This window comes from Manis javanica, chromosome 11, assembly GCF_040802235.1.
Source record: "Manis javanica isolate MJ-LG chromosome 11, MJ_LKY, whole genome shotgun sequence".
Classification (NCBI taxonomy): Eukaryota; Metazoa; Chordata; class Mammalia; order Pholidota; family Manidae; genus Manis; species Manis javanica.
This window is the reverse complement of record NC_133166.1, coordinates 79,099,889-79,113,104: the sequence shown is the minus strand read 5'-3', so window position 1 is coordinate 79,113,104 and position 13,216 is coordinate 79,099,889. Positions and strand designations below refer to the sequence as shown.

At 38.6% G+C, this 13,216-nt stretch overlaps 1 protein-coding gene across 14 annotated transcripts in view; it reads right to left on the bottom strand.

The window, feature by feature from the left end:
- CDC42BPA (CDC42 binding protein kinase alpha) overlaps positions 1-13,216 on the bottom strand; it is a 288,893-nt gene that overhangs the window by 5,612 nt on the left and 270,065 nt on the right. For 7 of the 14 annotated variants that reach the window (XM_073216736.1, XM_073216729.1, XM_073216730.1 and 4 more), the window contains 4 exons: positions 12,578-12,701; positions 11,766-11,883; positions 7,037-7,222; positions 4,304-4,421 (listed from right to left, as the gene is read on the bottom strand). In XM_073216736.1, the coding sequence (XP_073072837.1) occupies positions 4,304-4,421; positions 7,037-7,222; positions 11,766-11,883; positions 12,578-12,701 (546 nt within the window). Of the gene's footprint in view, positions 1-4,303; positions 4,422-7,036; positions 7,223-7,285; positions 7,528-11,765; positions 11,884-12,577; positions 12,702-13,216 lie in introns of those variants that run through there. The other 7 variants (XM_037013633.2, XM_037013634.2, XM_037013635.2 and 4 more) reach the window with 2 other exon arrangements.

Below are 13,216 nucleotides of genomic sequence, written 5' to 3'. Positions count from 1 at the left end.
TTCAACCTTTTGCTGGCTCAGTAAAACCCAGTTTAGTTTCTTACATTAACAATTCAATGAAAATGTCAACACCTGATGTGTAAAGCATATGCACCCAGTGGCCATTGAAGTACAGAAGTCTTCATCAATACACTGCATAGGAGCCTGCCTGGCAGAGACCCGCCCAGGGTCCTGGGAAGCTTCTTTCCAGGAGCTTCTTTGCTGTGGTCAGAACTGTGCCTGCATTTCCCTGTTACCATGATGGCCTTACTGCAGAGGCTACCAGTGCTGGAGGTATGCTCTGTATGCTAGCCCAGAAAACCCAATGCCTGGGCCCCATTCCAGACCAATGATAGCAGAATTTCTGATGTCACATTTACAAGCTCTCCTGACAACTGCAGAATGCATCTCAGGGGAAGGACCACTGGACCCCCGACCCCCCAGCACTCCATCCAGGCTTTAGGCATGACCTTCCTCGGGTGCACGTGGACTCCCATTTGCTGGTGTCCCTTTGGAATGTATTCTTCTGTGGTGTGGCTCTTCTGTCTCCTTGGACTATAACCAATTTAAAGGCATAAATCATCTTCAATACCATGCCTAATCTAGTGCGCACAACAAAAACTGTGGTGTAAGTCACTATTTTCTAGTTCTGTGGTTCTGAACATTAGATCCAAACTGCAGAGGCTTCTGCCTGCCAACCTTGTGACCTCAAATAGGCATCCCTTTTCCCAAGCCTGTGGGAGTGCTGTCGGAGGTACTCTAAATGGCAGGTGCCCTTACAATCCCTGGGGTGGCCTTTCTCTCACCTCTGCACACAGCTGAACCAAGACTCTGAGGAAGCCCAACCTGATCACTGGTGATGGCGTGAAGCAGCCAGGGCTGCAGTCTGTCCTGGGGTACTGCCAAGGGCGGCAGGCCTCCCACCGCATTCCTGAGGAGATGGAGATGGCCTACCTAGCCTGGTGGGCTCTGTATTTCAGGTATTTTCTTTATCTGCAATTACCTGCAATTTCATAAATTACAGAAAGACTGCAGCTTCCATCTCTTGGACTTGCAGGTCACTTGCTCTGGGGGAAGCTAGAGGCATTTCACGAGGACATTCAGGCCCAAATCAGGCGGAAAGGCCTCCAACCAAGTCGGCAAGAAGCTGAGGCCTGCAAACGGCCACATGGGTGACTGGGAGAGGGTTCTGAGTCACAGTCAGGCCCCGGCAGTGGGACTACCACCTTCTGCAAAATCCTGAGCTGGAATCACTGCCAAGCTGCTCCCAGGCCCCCGGCTGTCCTAGACGGTGAGGATAATAAACGTTTGTTGTTTTAATCTTCTCAGTTCTGGGGTAATTTATTCCATAGCAAGAGGTTACCACCGCCTCACCATTCACCTTTCCTCTGCCAGGGCCTGAAAACAGCAGCGGGGCAAAGAGAAGACGCTGGGTCAATGCCGGATGAACAATAGGTGGAGGAGGAAACCCGGCCTGTGGCAGAGGCTCCTGCTCACACATTGGGCCTCACATGTACATTTTTTTTGACCACGATGACTTTTAAATGTGAAACTGGATTTAGTGCAATCAGTTTCTCTTTGAGATCAGTGGTAGGGAAGTGAAGAGAGGTTTTGCTCCACATACAACTGACATGTTTTGGGGCTGCAGTGATGTTGGCACAAGTAGGTTATGCTTCCTCTGGTCTCTAAGCACCACACTTCTTTTGAGAGTGGCAGAAAAGTAGCCCTTGGCTAAGAAGTTTTCCTCAAACCAGAAGCTGCAATGATCATTTGACCATCTACCTCACTGCTTATAATCCAGGAACTACCAACGATCTCAGTGAATTCAAGGAGACTACATTTCTGGTGTAGTTCTATTCAGGTAAACAGACCCTTCTAACACGACTTTCTGTTCCGTCCTCCCCTGAAGTTGTACTGGGCTAGCAGCTGACACCAGCCCACCACGGCATTTCCTCCATGGTCCCTCGGCTCAGGGTTCTGCACAGAAGTGTAAGAAGAGATGCTGCAGGTCAGGATGAAGAGAGAGGCTGATGAAGACTGTGGACCACCTGAAATGAGGTACTTGGTCCTACAGGAATCTATCCCCTGTGCCTTAGCAGAAACATCCATGTAATGGGTCCTTGAAATGTTACTGATGAATGCTGAATGTTACCATGCTTTTGTGGCAAAAGGAGATATTCTTGAACCTGTATTAGCTCTTTCAGTTATCAAACATGCTAGTATCTTCCTACCTCAGGACCTTTGCACATGCCTGTGCACCCTCCAGCCCCTCTTGAACCAGCATGTCAGCCCACTCCTGTTCAAGAGGGAAGCCCAGGAGTATCGCTAACTCATCCCCCTCCCTCACTTTCCCAAACTAACTCTGTCCAGGTCTTACTGTTTCTACCTCTGAAAACACACCTGGAGACAATCTCCTCCGCCCTGTTCTGGTCTTCTCCACACCTTCTGGCCTGATCAGCTCCTACTGCTTGCTTCCCCCTCTGCCTTGTAACCCACTCTCCACTTGGCAGCTGGAGGGATCCTTTTAAGAATGTAAATTGGTTAACAGTCCTACCCTACTTAAAACTCTTTAGAAGTTTTCTGTTTTTTTTGTTTTTCAATCCCTTTCACCTCACCCACCTTACCCCCTCCACCATGGTAACTACCAGTCACTTCTCAGTGTCTGTGGATCTACTGCTGTTTTGTTGTTGTTGTTTTTTAGATTTGGTATTTGTCTTTCTTCACCTGGCTTATTTCACTGATTATAATACCCTCTAGTTTCATCCATGTTGTCACAAATGGCAGGATTTTTCTTTTTTATGGCTGAATGATACTCCATTGTGTATATGTCCCACATCCTCTTTATCATCTACTGATGGACACTTTGGTTTCTTCCGTATCTTGGTTGTTGTAAATAATAATATGGCAATAAACATAGGGGTGCATTTATCTTTTCAAATCAGGGATTTTGGTTTCTTTGGGTAAATGCTTACAAATGGACTTACTGAGTCATGTGGTATTTCTCTTTTTAGTTTTTGAGGAACCTCCATACTGTTTCCCATAGTGGCTGCATCAATTTACATTCTCGCTGACAGTGTAAGAGGGTTACCTTTTCTCCACATCCTTGCCAACACTTTTTATTTCTTGTCTTTTGGGCATTCTAACTAGGTGTGAGGTGATACCTCATTGTGGTTTTGACTTGCATTTCCCTGATGATTAGCAATGTGGAGCATCTTTTCATGTGCCCGTTGGTCATCTGTTGTCTTCTTTGGAAAAATATTTATTCTGATCCTCTGCCCATTTTTTAATTGGGTTATTTTTCTGGTGTTGAATTATATGAGTTCTTTACATTGTTTTGGATGTTAGACCCTTGTCAGATGTATCATTTAAATCAAATATAATTCTCCCATACTCTAGATTAGCTTTTCATTGTGTTGATGGGTTTCCTTTGCTGTACAGAAGCTTTTTAGTTTGATGTAGTTCCATTTGTTTATTTTTGCTTTTGTTTCCCTTGCCCAGAGAGATGTATCCAGAAAAAAATTACTCATGCTTATGTTCAAGAAGTTTTTGCTTATGTTTTCTTATGAGAATTTTATGGTTTCATGTCTTATATTTAGGTCTTTAATCCATTTCGAGTTTACTTTTGTGTGTGGTGTAAGACAATGATCCAGTTTCTCTTGAATGGAACTGTCCAGTTTTCCCAACATCATTTATTGAAGAGACTATCTTTTCCCCACTGTATATTCTTTCCTCCTCTGTCACATATTAATTGACTTTATATGCGTGAATTTATTTCTGGGCTTTCTGTTCTGTTCCATTGATCTTTGTGTCTGTTGTTGTTACCATACCAGTTTAATCACTGTAGCTTTGTAGTATAGCTTGAAATCAGGGAGCGTGAGTTGTGTTGCATTTTAATAAAATACAAAATGCCTTGCTGCCTTGGTCTCCAAGTCTCTGTCTGATCTGACTCTTGCCTACCTTTTGTACTTTATTTTTTGGCACTCCCTGACCAACCATGTAGCCACAATGGCCTTCTTTCAGTTAATGAAACATGACATAAACTTGACTTCACTCCTAGGAAGGTCATGTGACTTCTCACACCCCCAACAGCTACCCCTTGTTATTCTCTATTGTTGTGCCCTTCCAAGTATTATTTATGAGAGGACTCCATGACCAATGGCATGACGCTTACTAGGCATTACCCCAAAGGGTCTGAGACACTGAAGCTGCCTGATAATACACACAGACTCCCTGAGTGGGAAGGGACTGTGCATCAGCCCAGAGGACTTGCAGGTACAGGTACCACCTTGTCATGGACATGCCTCCTGGCAGCCGGTCCACTTACTTGCTGACAGGCCACTGCTGGCGCTCATGGAGCGACCAGGCTCAGGGCGGGATTTGGTGATAGATGGAATACTGACAGAGCCACTGAATACTGCCCGACTTTCCTGAGGCCGAGGGTTCTAAAGACAAAGGAGAAAAAAAATTTTCAACCACAGAGAAGCTGACTTTCTGCAGAGATGTCTATTTTTCACTATAATTTCAAGAAATAAAATTATCTTGACCAAAGTGATAAAGTCTTCCCACCCGAGGTAAGTGCTTATCCTCATACTCACTGTGATACTTACCAACAAATAAGAGTTCTGCTTGTTGTGGGAACAAACAGTAAGTTACATGGTTAGAAGGAACAGTGATATGTAGAATTACATGGATGTTTGCAGGTTACTGAACAAAGCTTTTACTATGTGTGAGATTTTTATTTGCTTAGGATAACTCAGTGGCCAGATAAGCCCATTTGGGAGGAAAGTCCATTGAAAGTACATTCCTCTCAAGTCAATATTTTATTGGTGTGATACTGATGGAGCTGTTTGCCAGTGACCCTCGATTGCCAGGCTGCCCACGACCTGACACAGAGTAGACAGTACTATGAGCCGTAAATATGGCGTTTGCAACAATCACAGCCTGGGTGAAGTGACTTAACTTGGGAATACTGGTCTGAGAAGTTTTAGATCTAATTACCGAATGATTTTGTGTCCGATGTAGGAAAATGGGCCATACAGTGTCTTGAAAGTCATATGCATCTAGAGAGGTGGTGGTAGGATGAGCTGTCTGAACATGGCCGAGATTAGAAAGCACTTGGCCTCCTTGATGGGCCCAAATTTTTCGGACCAGAAGAAGGGGTGTTGGGGCTGACACCTGACCTGGGAAAAAGTTACAGCAAGACAACTAACAGGCCCAAAGTTAGCAACTAGAAAACACATGTTAGTATCTCCTGGGAAACACCAAATCATGTATTTTGAAGAATCACACATAGTGAAAGTTGGCTGGGAGGCTGGTCCCAAATTCAACCACTACCATTTTGATTCATCACATTTGCAAATTCCATGTAATTCTTAGTATGTTATTTGTTTAAAGCAAATGCTTTTTTTCTTTAAGAAAACAAAAAATTTAAAACTCAAAGTCAGTGCTAGCATGTCAACATTCTCGCAAACAGGAGCAGCTCTGTAAGACACCAGCTACATGCACATAATGCAGCAAAGGAGAGCTCAAGAGAGGCAGGACTATCAGTTTCAACCTTTATATCTTCATTGTTTTGCTATAAATCCTAAAATACCTTGATTTTGTCCTTCTCTATAAAACTTCTCTAGAATAAATGGCAAAAATTAAGCCTGTAAAAATATACCAGTTTAGTAACACTGAATGTTGAAGTAATAAAAGAATGGTACATAGAAGATAAGTTTTATAAATGGTTATTATTCATTCAGCTGAAGTTTAACTTCACTATAAAGAGACATAAAACCTAAGCTGCTAGTTCTTTTCATGTACAAATATGTACAAATATGCTGAAGCTCAGGGTACAACCTGCCCTGATGACAGTGTTTCTACTTATAGATGAGTTTTCTATTTCTACTGTAGATAAGCAACATTTCCACCAACTTTCTTATGAAAAATTTGACTGAATAAATTACATAACATTCCTCTGGAATCCATTCCCTGAAATCTGTCACCAAGCAAACTAAAACTTACTTTCATCATAAACTTATTTTGTCAAGTAGGATATTTAAATGACATTACAGTGTAATGTCACTGATAATGAAATTTAAAACATCATAATTTAGAGTAATTTTTTAATACAAACAAAAATAAAAAAATTAACTTCTCACCCTATAGTAGTTTTCTTATTGGAAAGCTGCTTTACTATACTATTTTTCTAAGTCAGAAGGCACTTTGGGAAATGGGTTTGTATGATATGATCCAAATATTTTATTGTCTGCAAAACGAACTTGAGAAAATGTTCCCCTGAGGTTAGTGCAAATATGTATTTCTTGATGTAAGTATGGCTATTCAGCTCTACGGCCACCGACTCTCATGCCACAGCAAAGCCACTGGCTGAGTGGAAAGGCCCACAGCAGGCGCCACAGCCCTCAGAATGTGGCACACTTTGTTTTTTTCTGAGTTAGCTTTACATCGTGGATCCTGGTTGGAATTAAAGGCATATCAGCAACTCAAAGACTAGTAAGATTACCCTCTTTCTGTAATTTTTCCTGTTACTCATTAATATGATTATGTCTTTTACTTTGGAGATATTTAAGCTTTCCAAGGAGTTTACTGTAGTAGGCAGCTTGGGGCTGGGCCCTACTGCAGACTTTACCTTTACTCCATATGAAAACATTTCTCTGAATTCAACTGGCTCTAGAGTAACAAGCTATAAAAAATTCAGAAATGCTGGGATCCATCTTTTTTCATTTGTTTTAACAGAATAAAGACCCACACAGGGTCTCTGATGGTATCTGTAAAGGAAAATACCATGATGGGAATATCTTTCATGAAACACAGAAAAACCTCCAACTATTTCAAAAATAAAACTGAAATCCTCCCCAGTCCTCATCTTTTTCCTCAAAATTAGAAACCAGATAGAACTTGAAGAAAGAGAAGGAAGGAAGAACAGAAGTGTGGTGAAAGAGAAACAGGCCAAAGGAAACATTCACAAATGTGCCGCCTTGGCAGTGTTACTCAGAAGCCAGGCATGAGATCCACACGTGGTTAGTCAGTTAACACCTGACTCAGCTGTTCATACCCTCAGAGTCATAAAGCTTGGTGTACCGGGGACAGAGCGCAGAGACGGGGGAGACCCAGGGTTTATGGAATCAGGAGAGAGAAACTGTTCAGCAGAATTAACAGTCATGTGATAGATGTGCTCAAAGTTGATCGGAGAGGAGATCAGACCGCAGTGATGATGAGGGGATGGACCAGGGAAACCCGGCTACCAAAACGACAGGAAGAAGAAGAGGTATGAGGCGATGACCATGGAGACAACATGCTCATAGAAGAAATCTCACATCAGAACTGAACCCTTCATGAAATACTTTTAGGCCTTAGAAAGTTAACTTTTGCAATCTTTTTGCCAGTTACTTAAATAGCTGACTTGCAAAATAAGATAATTTACTTCAAAAATTACTCTTTTATTACCATTAAGTGAGTAGAAACTGGACTTCCAGAGATGCAAGGAGACTTTCAGAGTTTAGTTCAGTATTTTTAAAACATGTGATTGAATCAAACATGGCAAAACTGTACCAAAAACAATAAAGACAGAAAAAGCAAAAAATAGTTAAAAGAACAAGTAAACATAGGTCCAGCCTCACTAGAAGTGCCACGAACACCATTTCTTTAGAAACCTAAAACTGTGTTCTAGTCTTTATAGATGGGTGATGTGTGTTTGTTTTTACTAATCTTATTTTCTTATAACAAAAACAGTGAGTAACTGTGGAATATACCAATTACTCGTTTACTGTAGCAGCCCAAACTCACCTCCACGCAGACACCCAAAGCACACGTCTGCTTTTAACACGGGGAAATCTTCAGGTCAATTTTCAGGTGTATAAAAAAAAATGAAATGTAATACTAAAGATAAAGAAAAAAGCTTTTGGAGCCAAGGACTCCAGTTTTTCAGGCAAAATGACTTCTAAATATTTGGGATTATCCCTCAGCATCTAGTCACCTCCCTAATTCCCTAGTGGGAATTTTCAAGGTTCAGTTCTTGAACTGCTATGTTGTTTATTAGAAGGCAGAGGGGCAATGGGTTGTGGGAGAAAATGGTGACTGAATTTATGTTCTATGAGTTGAGATAAGCTTGCTTTGTTAAACAAAATCTGGTAAATTATGTAGGCTTAACAGAAAGCCTCCTACATAAGATACTGTTTTAAATTTAGAGATCTGCATGAAATCAGTACTTCCTGATATTATTTCTAAAAAGAAAAAAAACTACTGGTATAAATTTAACTGACTTAAAGAAGCAAAATCACTTCTTAAAGCTCTAATAGGTCTTTCAGTTAGAAATTTTATCTTTATTAATAACTTTAGGAACGGGTAAAGGGCTAGGAAAAATGTTATAAACATATATTTATATTACTACACAATATAAATATAATTTATGTAAAATTTTTATAAATATGAATGCTAAAAATAAATCTTCTGAAGGTAAAATATTCTTGCATTCAACTGAAAAAAAATTTGTCCTTTATTATTAGCATCCACTATGAGAAAAGGTAACTGACAAAAAGAACTCAGGAAAACTAATACAATATGTACTTCTAAGATGTACATGCTCTTTTATATTAATTGCTTATATTCTCTTAGCTAATGAAGATACACATATCTGGTAAGGAGAAAAAGGGGAAAAAAATGACCCTTTCCCTTATCACCTCTTCAACATCATGAGGCAAATAACCATATTCAGTTATCATTTTGGTACAAAGGAGACAGAATTAAGCTTCTAAAGACATCCAATAAACTCTCTAAACTTGTAAGTATTTCATAGGAAAGGAATACTGACTTGAATAATGTCTGGGATACATGCTCTTTGAGTGGATGACAACAGGTAGCTTTGGCATTTGAAAGCTCTTCTTGTATACGTTAGCATTAGATGAATTTATTTCATCTTAATTTTTGGAAATGGTTCATTTAATATAGATAATTCCATTTGAGTGGGAACAACAACACATTAAAATCTGAGATTATATTTAAATACCACAGGCTTTTCAATAAACATATGTATACATACACTCATATATATACACACACATACAGGTATAGACATGCATATTAGTATTTTTTTTCAGACATGCATTATTGTGCTGTTTACCAAGTCTACTACAACACAAGCATGATTTTGGGCAGACAGTATAGCAAAAATATTTGTTAGGTGACTAAATGGATGCCTAGAAACAGTCCCAGATTGTACGTCCCTTGCTAGTGAAAGGAAGAAAGTCAGATGAAAATAAAATTAGGCTTTGGAGTGCAGAGATTTAGACACATACAATCTTTGATGCAAATCTACATGAACAGGTGAAGAAACAGATTAAAAAGTTTACACCAACTTCTCATCCTGAGAACGCAAAAGTGCTTCTAAGGTAAGAAACCTTGAAAGGAATGGAGGAGCATTAACAACTGCATTGCAGTGCAGGGCAAAAAGGCACTTGAGTTACTGACAAAAAGAATCAACAAGGTGATCATTGGCTGACAAAATCAGTGATGACGAACACCAAACATCAGGAGGTCTAATGGGGATGAGCAGCCAGTACAGAAGGCCCTGCGTCATGGGGTCAGGTGGAGAATGACTCTTTGGGGAATGCCATCTGAACTTATTTTCCTTAGTAATAAAGATAATTTATTTTAAATAAGAAAAGAGATTTCTTTTTAAGTGGCGGGAGGGCGAGGGGAAAAAAGCAGAGTAAGGAGGGGTGCTTGGATATAAAAGCTCTTACAATGTTGGAAATTTGACATTTTGCTTCAGTGTGCTTATTTGAAGGGTGTGTAGTGAGCAACTGCTATTGTGTATGAAAGTCTGAATAATTCTGGAACATAAGCACATTTAGTTTTTTACCTGATGCAGGAGAATACCACACAGAGGAATATTCTGTTACATTCTGAAACTATTTCACCTTAAGGAAAATACTGTAATATGTGGAGTGTAATAGAATTAATAGAAACATTTTTCTGTAATTCTTATGTTGTTGGAATATATGAGAGGAAAACTATAGTCCTTTTTTTTGTACCAAAAAAAATGAAGCAAAAGTGAAAGGAAATTTTAACTACAAGTCATTTTGTATTTGTTGATGTGTTGTTCTATAACACATGTGTGTGTTTCAAATCTGTATACCTCTCTCTCTCCAAAATGCTAACTACATATCAGGTGTTAAAAACTATTTACTAACTAAATTTAAAAAAATAGTACATAACAATTTGATCTATCAAATAAAAGCTAAAATATATTCAAATTTCAACTGTTCATCAAAATAAAAAAAAGTGCTCTCTCTTAAGGTGCTTTGTACCTAACATGGTAACTTCCATAAGGAAAATGACAGAGGCTTTGAACTATATGGTTATATTATGTTTACTTCTGGGGATAAAGGAAAACTGGACTGGGGACTTTAAACAAATGTTCATAATGGGGAAGAATGGAGAGAAATCTGAAATCTCATTCCCAGGCAAAAGCTGAAGAAATAGTATAGCCTTTAAATATGAAATAGGTAAGTATAAACAGTTCAATATTTAACATGTGCAGCTTTAGCATTTTTTTACTTAGTTTTAATGACTAATCAAGATTAGTTGTGATCTTTTTGCCTATTTTATTTACATTTATCCAGAACAGCTATAAAAATCCCAAGTCTATATGATTATTGTGAATGATTGGAACTCCTTAAAGGGGGGAATAGTATTATAACCATATAATTAGTGTCTTGATGATGATGAAAAACTGTAACAGTAAGAATGTCACATTCATTCATACACAGGGGCAACTAGTTAGTCAGAATATTTACATGAGGGCCTCAGACTCCAATGAATGTAATTCTTTTGTTCGTCCATGCAATAAAAGCAAAGCCACCTTTAAAAGCTTTCCTTTAAAAAAAAAACTTGACTGCACATTAAACTGTATTGCCTATCACTTTGTCTGTCGTATATTCTATCATAGGTAGAGTTAATAATGAGGGTAATGAAGACAGACTTCCTTAGAAAGAGCTTTGGGTCAAGATTCACAAATCTGGATGCTGTTGCCACTGATCCAAAGGGTCCTGTTAAAGTTTCAATGGTTTGCTGAGAGTATTATGATGCTCAAATGTTAAGTGTAAACAGAACCTGGATAATTAGCTAATTCCACTAATATTCTTAATCTCAACACAATGGCCCAAGAATCCAATCTTCATTTTGTTTAAAAAAACAAGTTTTCTTATATTGTACTTTTTTATGTGAGACTGACTAGGCAACATGTCTGTAACAGGGGAAAGGAAAAAGATATAATTTCATAATCAGATGAGAGATGTGACCATTAATGATGACCAAGCTAACCTGGTTCTCTGGAGGAAACAAAAGGGGCAAATATCTGTACTGAACTGCTAAAACATAGTGAAAACTTAGTGGTTTGGTAACCAAGTCCTGAACCTTGGTATAGATCCTCTCCAAATCTGACAGTTTGTTCTACCAACAATAGCAAGTCTAGATATGGGAGAAGCTGATAGGGTATCACACTAAATAAGAACTTGGTATGTTTGGTTCTTGACTCATGTCTAAATCTATATTCTTCTCATCAGGTATGTCACCGTGCACCTTATACATTGCGATATACTGAGCTAAACATTACCTCATTATACTAATATAGTCTTTTAAGCCTATGCATGTATTCAAGCACAGAGGGGCGCATACGTGCATGCACACACGCATGTGCACACACACACACCCAGGCACTCTCCCCCCCGCCCCCACCTTACTCTTAACTCCATTTATGTTCACGTTCCTGCTTCATTTCTTACCATGGGAAGGTCTTTTAGGATCTGTATTCCATCTCCTGGACCCATGTGTGCTATGTGGTTAAAATTAGTTGGGTTAGAAATTAATTTATTTCTCATTTCTGGATCTCGTAGCATCTCTCTGTAAGATAAAACACCTGTTTAGACACTTTCTCAGTGATTAATCTACATAACTTTAGGAAAAAATCAGGCATTCTTTATTTTTTCATTAAAAACTGAAATAATGTTAATAAGGATAGAATTAACAGAGTATATTCAATTAAAAACCTACTTAGAAGTTTTTGTTTGAAATTTTAAATAAAATCTTATTATTTTTCTGGAAAGTAGAGAGGGTTCTTTTAGTACTTAGATCTCAAAGAAGCCATATTCTATTTTATAGATAATTTTTACCATTTTATGTGTCTTTTAAAATAAATTTTAGTACTTTAGAAATGTTTTTTATATGTAACTGGAAATCTTACAAGCCTATTTCTGTTTTCTCATGAACAGTTAATTTGAAGTTCTTAAATATATACAGGTAATGTATATGCATATATAAACAAATATAGTAATATGCATGGATATTTATAGGAAGATCCACATTCTAAAAATCCTATTTCATATGCATATAGGGAAATGAATCAAACATGGTACTTTAATCCAGGGCATACTTACAACTTGGAGAGTATTAGTTAAAATTACACTGACAAGTACATTCATTATTGCAAATTTTGACACCATAGATGACTGACAGAAGTTCAGAGATCAGATTATCACCAAACAGTCCTTTGGATGCTCCAAGCATGTATATATGGGAGTATAAATTAAATACCTACCTCCTCTGTTGCACCCTCTCCTCTTCTGGGACTCTGAAGGAATAACGCCGCTTGTTGTTAATACTTCTAACCATCTGTTTCCGACTATTATCTGATGTTTCAGGAACTACCAATTCATCTCCTTCTGTTAAAAAAAATACAAAGATACCTAGGAATAAACCTAACCAAGGAAGTGAAAGACCTATACTCTGAAAACTACAAGACACTCATGAAAGAAATTAAAGAAGATACCAATAAATGGAAACACATCCTGTGCTCAGGGATAGGAAGAATTAATATTGTCAAAATGGCCATCCTGCCTAAAGCAATCTACAGATTCAATGCAATCACTATCAAAATACCAACAGCATTCTTCAAGGAACTAGAGCAAGTAGTTCTAAAATTCATATGGAACCAAAAAAGACCCTGAATAGCCAAAGCAGTCCTGATAATTTGGTACTGGCACAGGAACAGACCCACAGACCAGTGGAACAGAATAGAGACTCCAACATATATTAATCCAAACATATATGGTCAATTAATATACGATAAAGAAGCCATGGATATACAATGGGGAAATGACAGCCTCTTCAACAACTGGTGTTGGCAAAACTGGACAGATACATGCAAGAGAATGAAACTGGATTATTGTCTAACCCC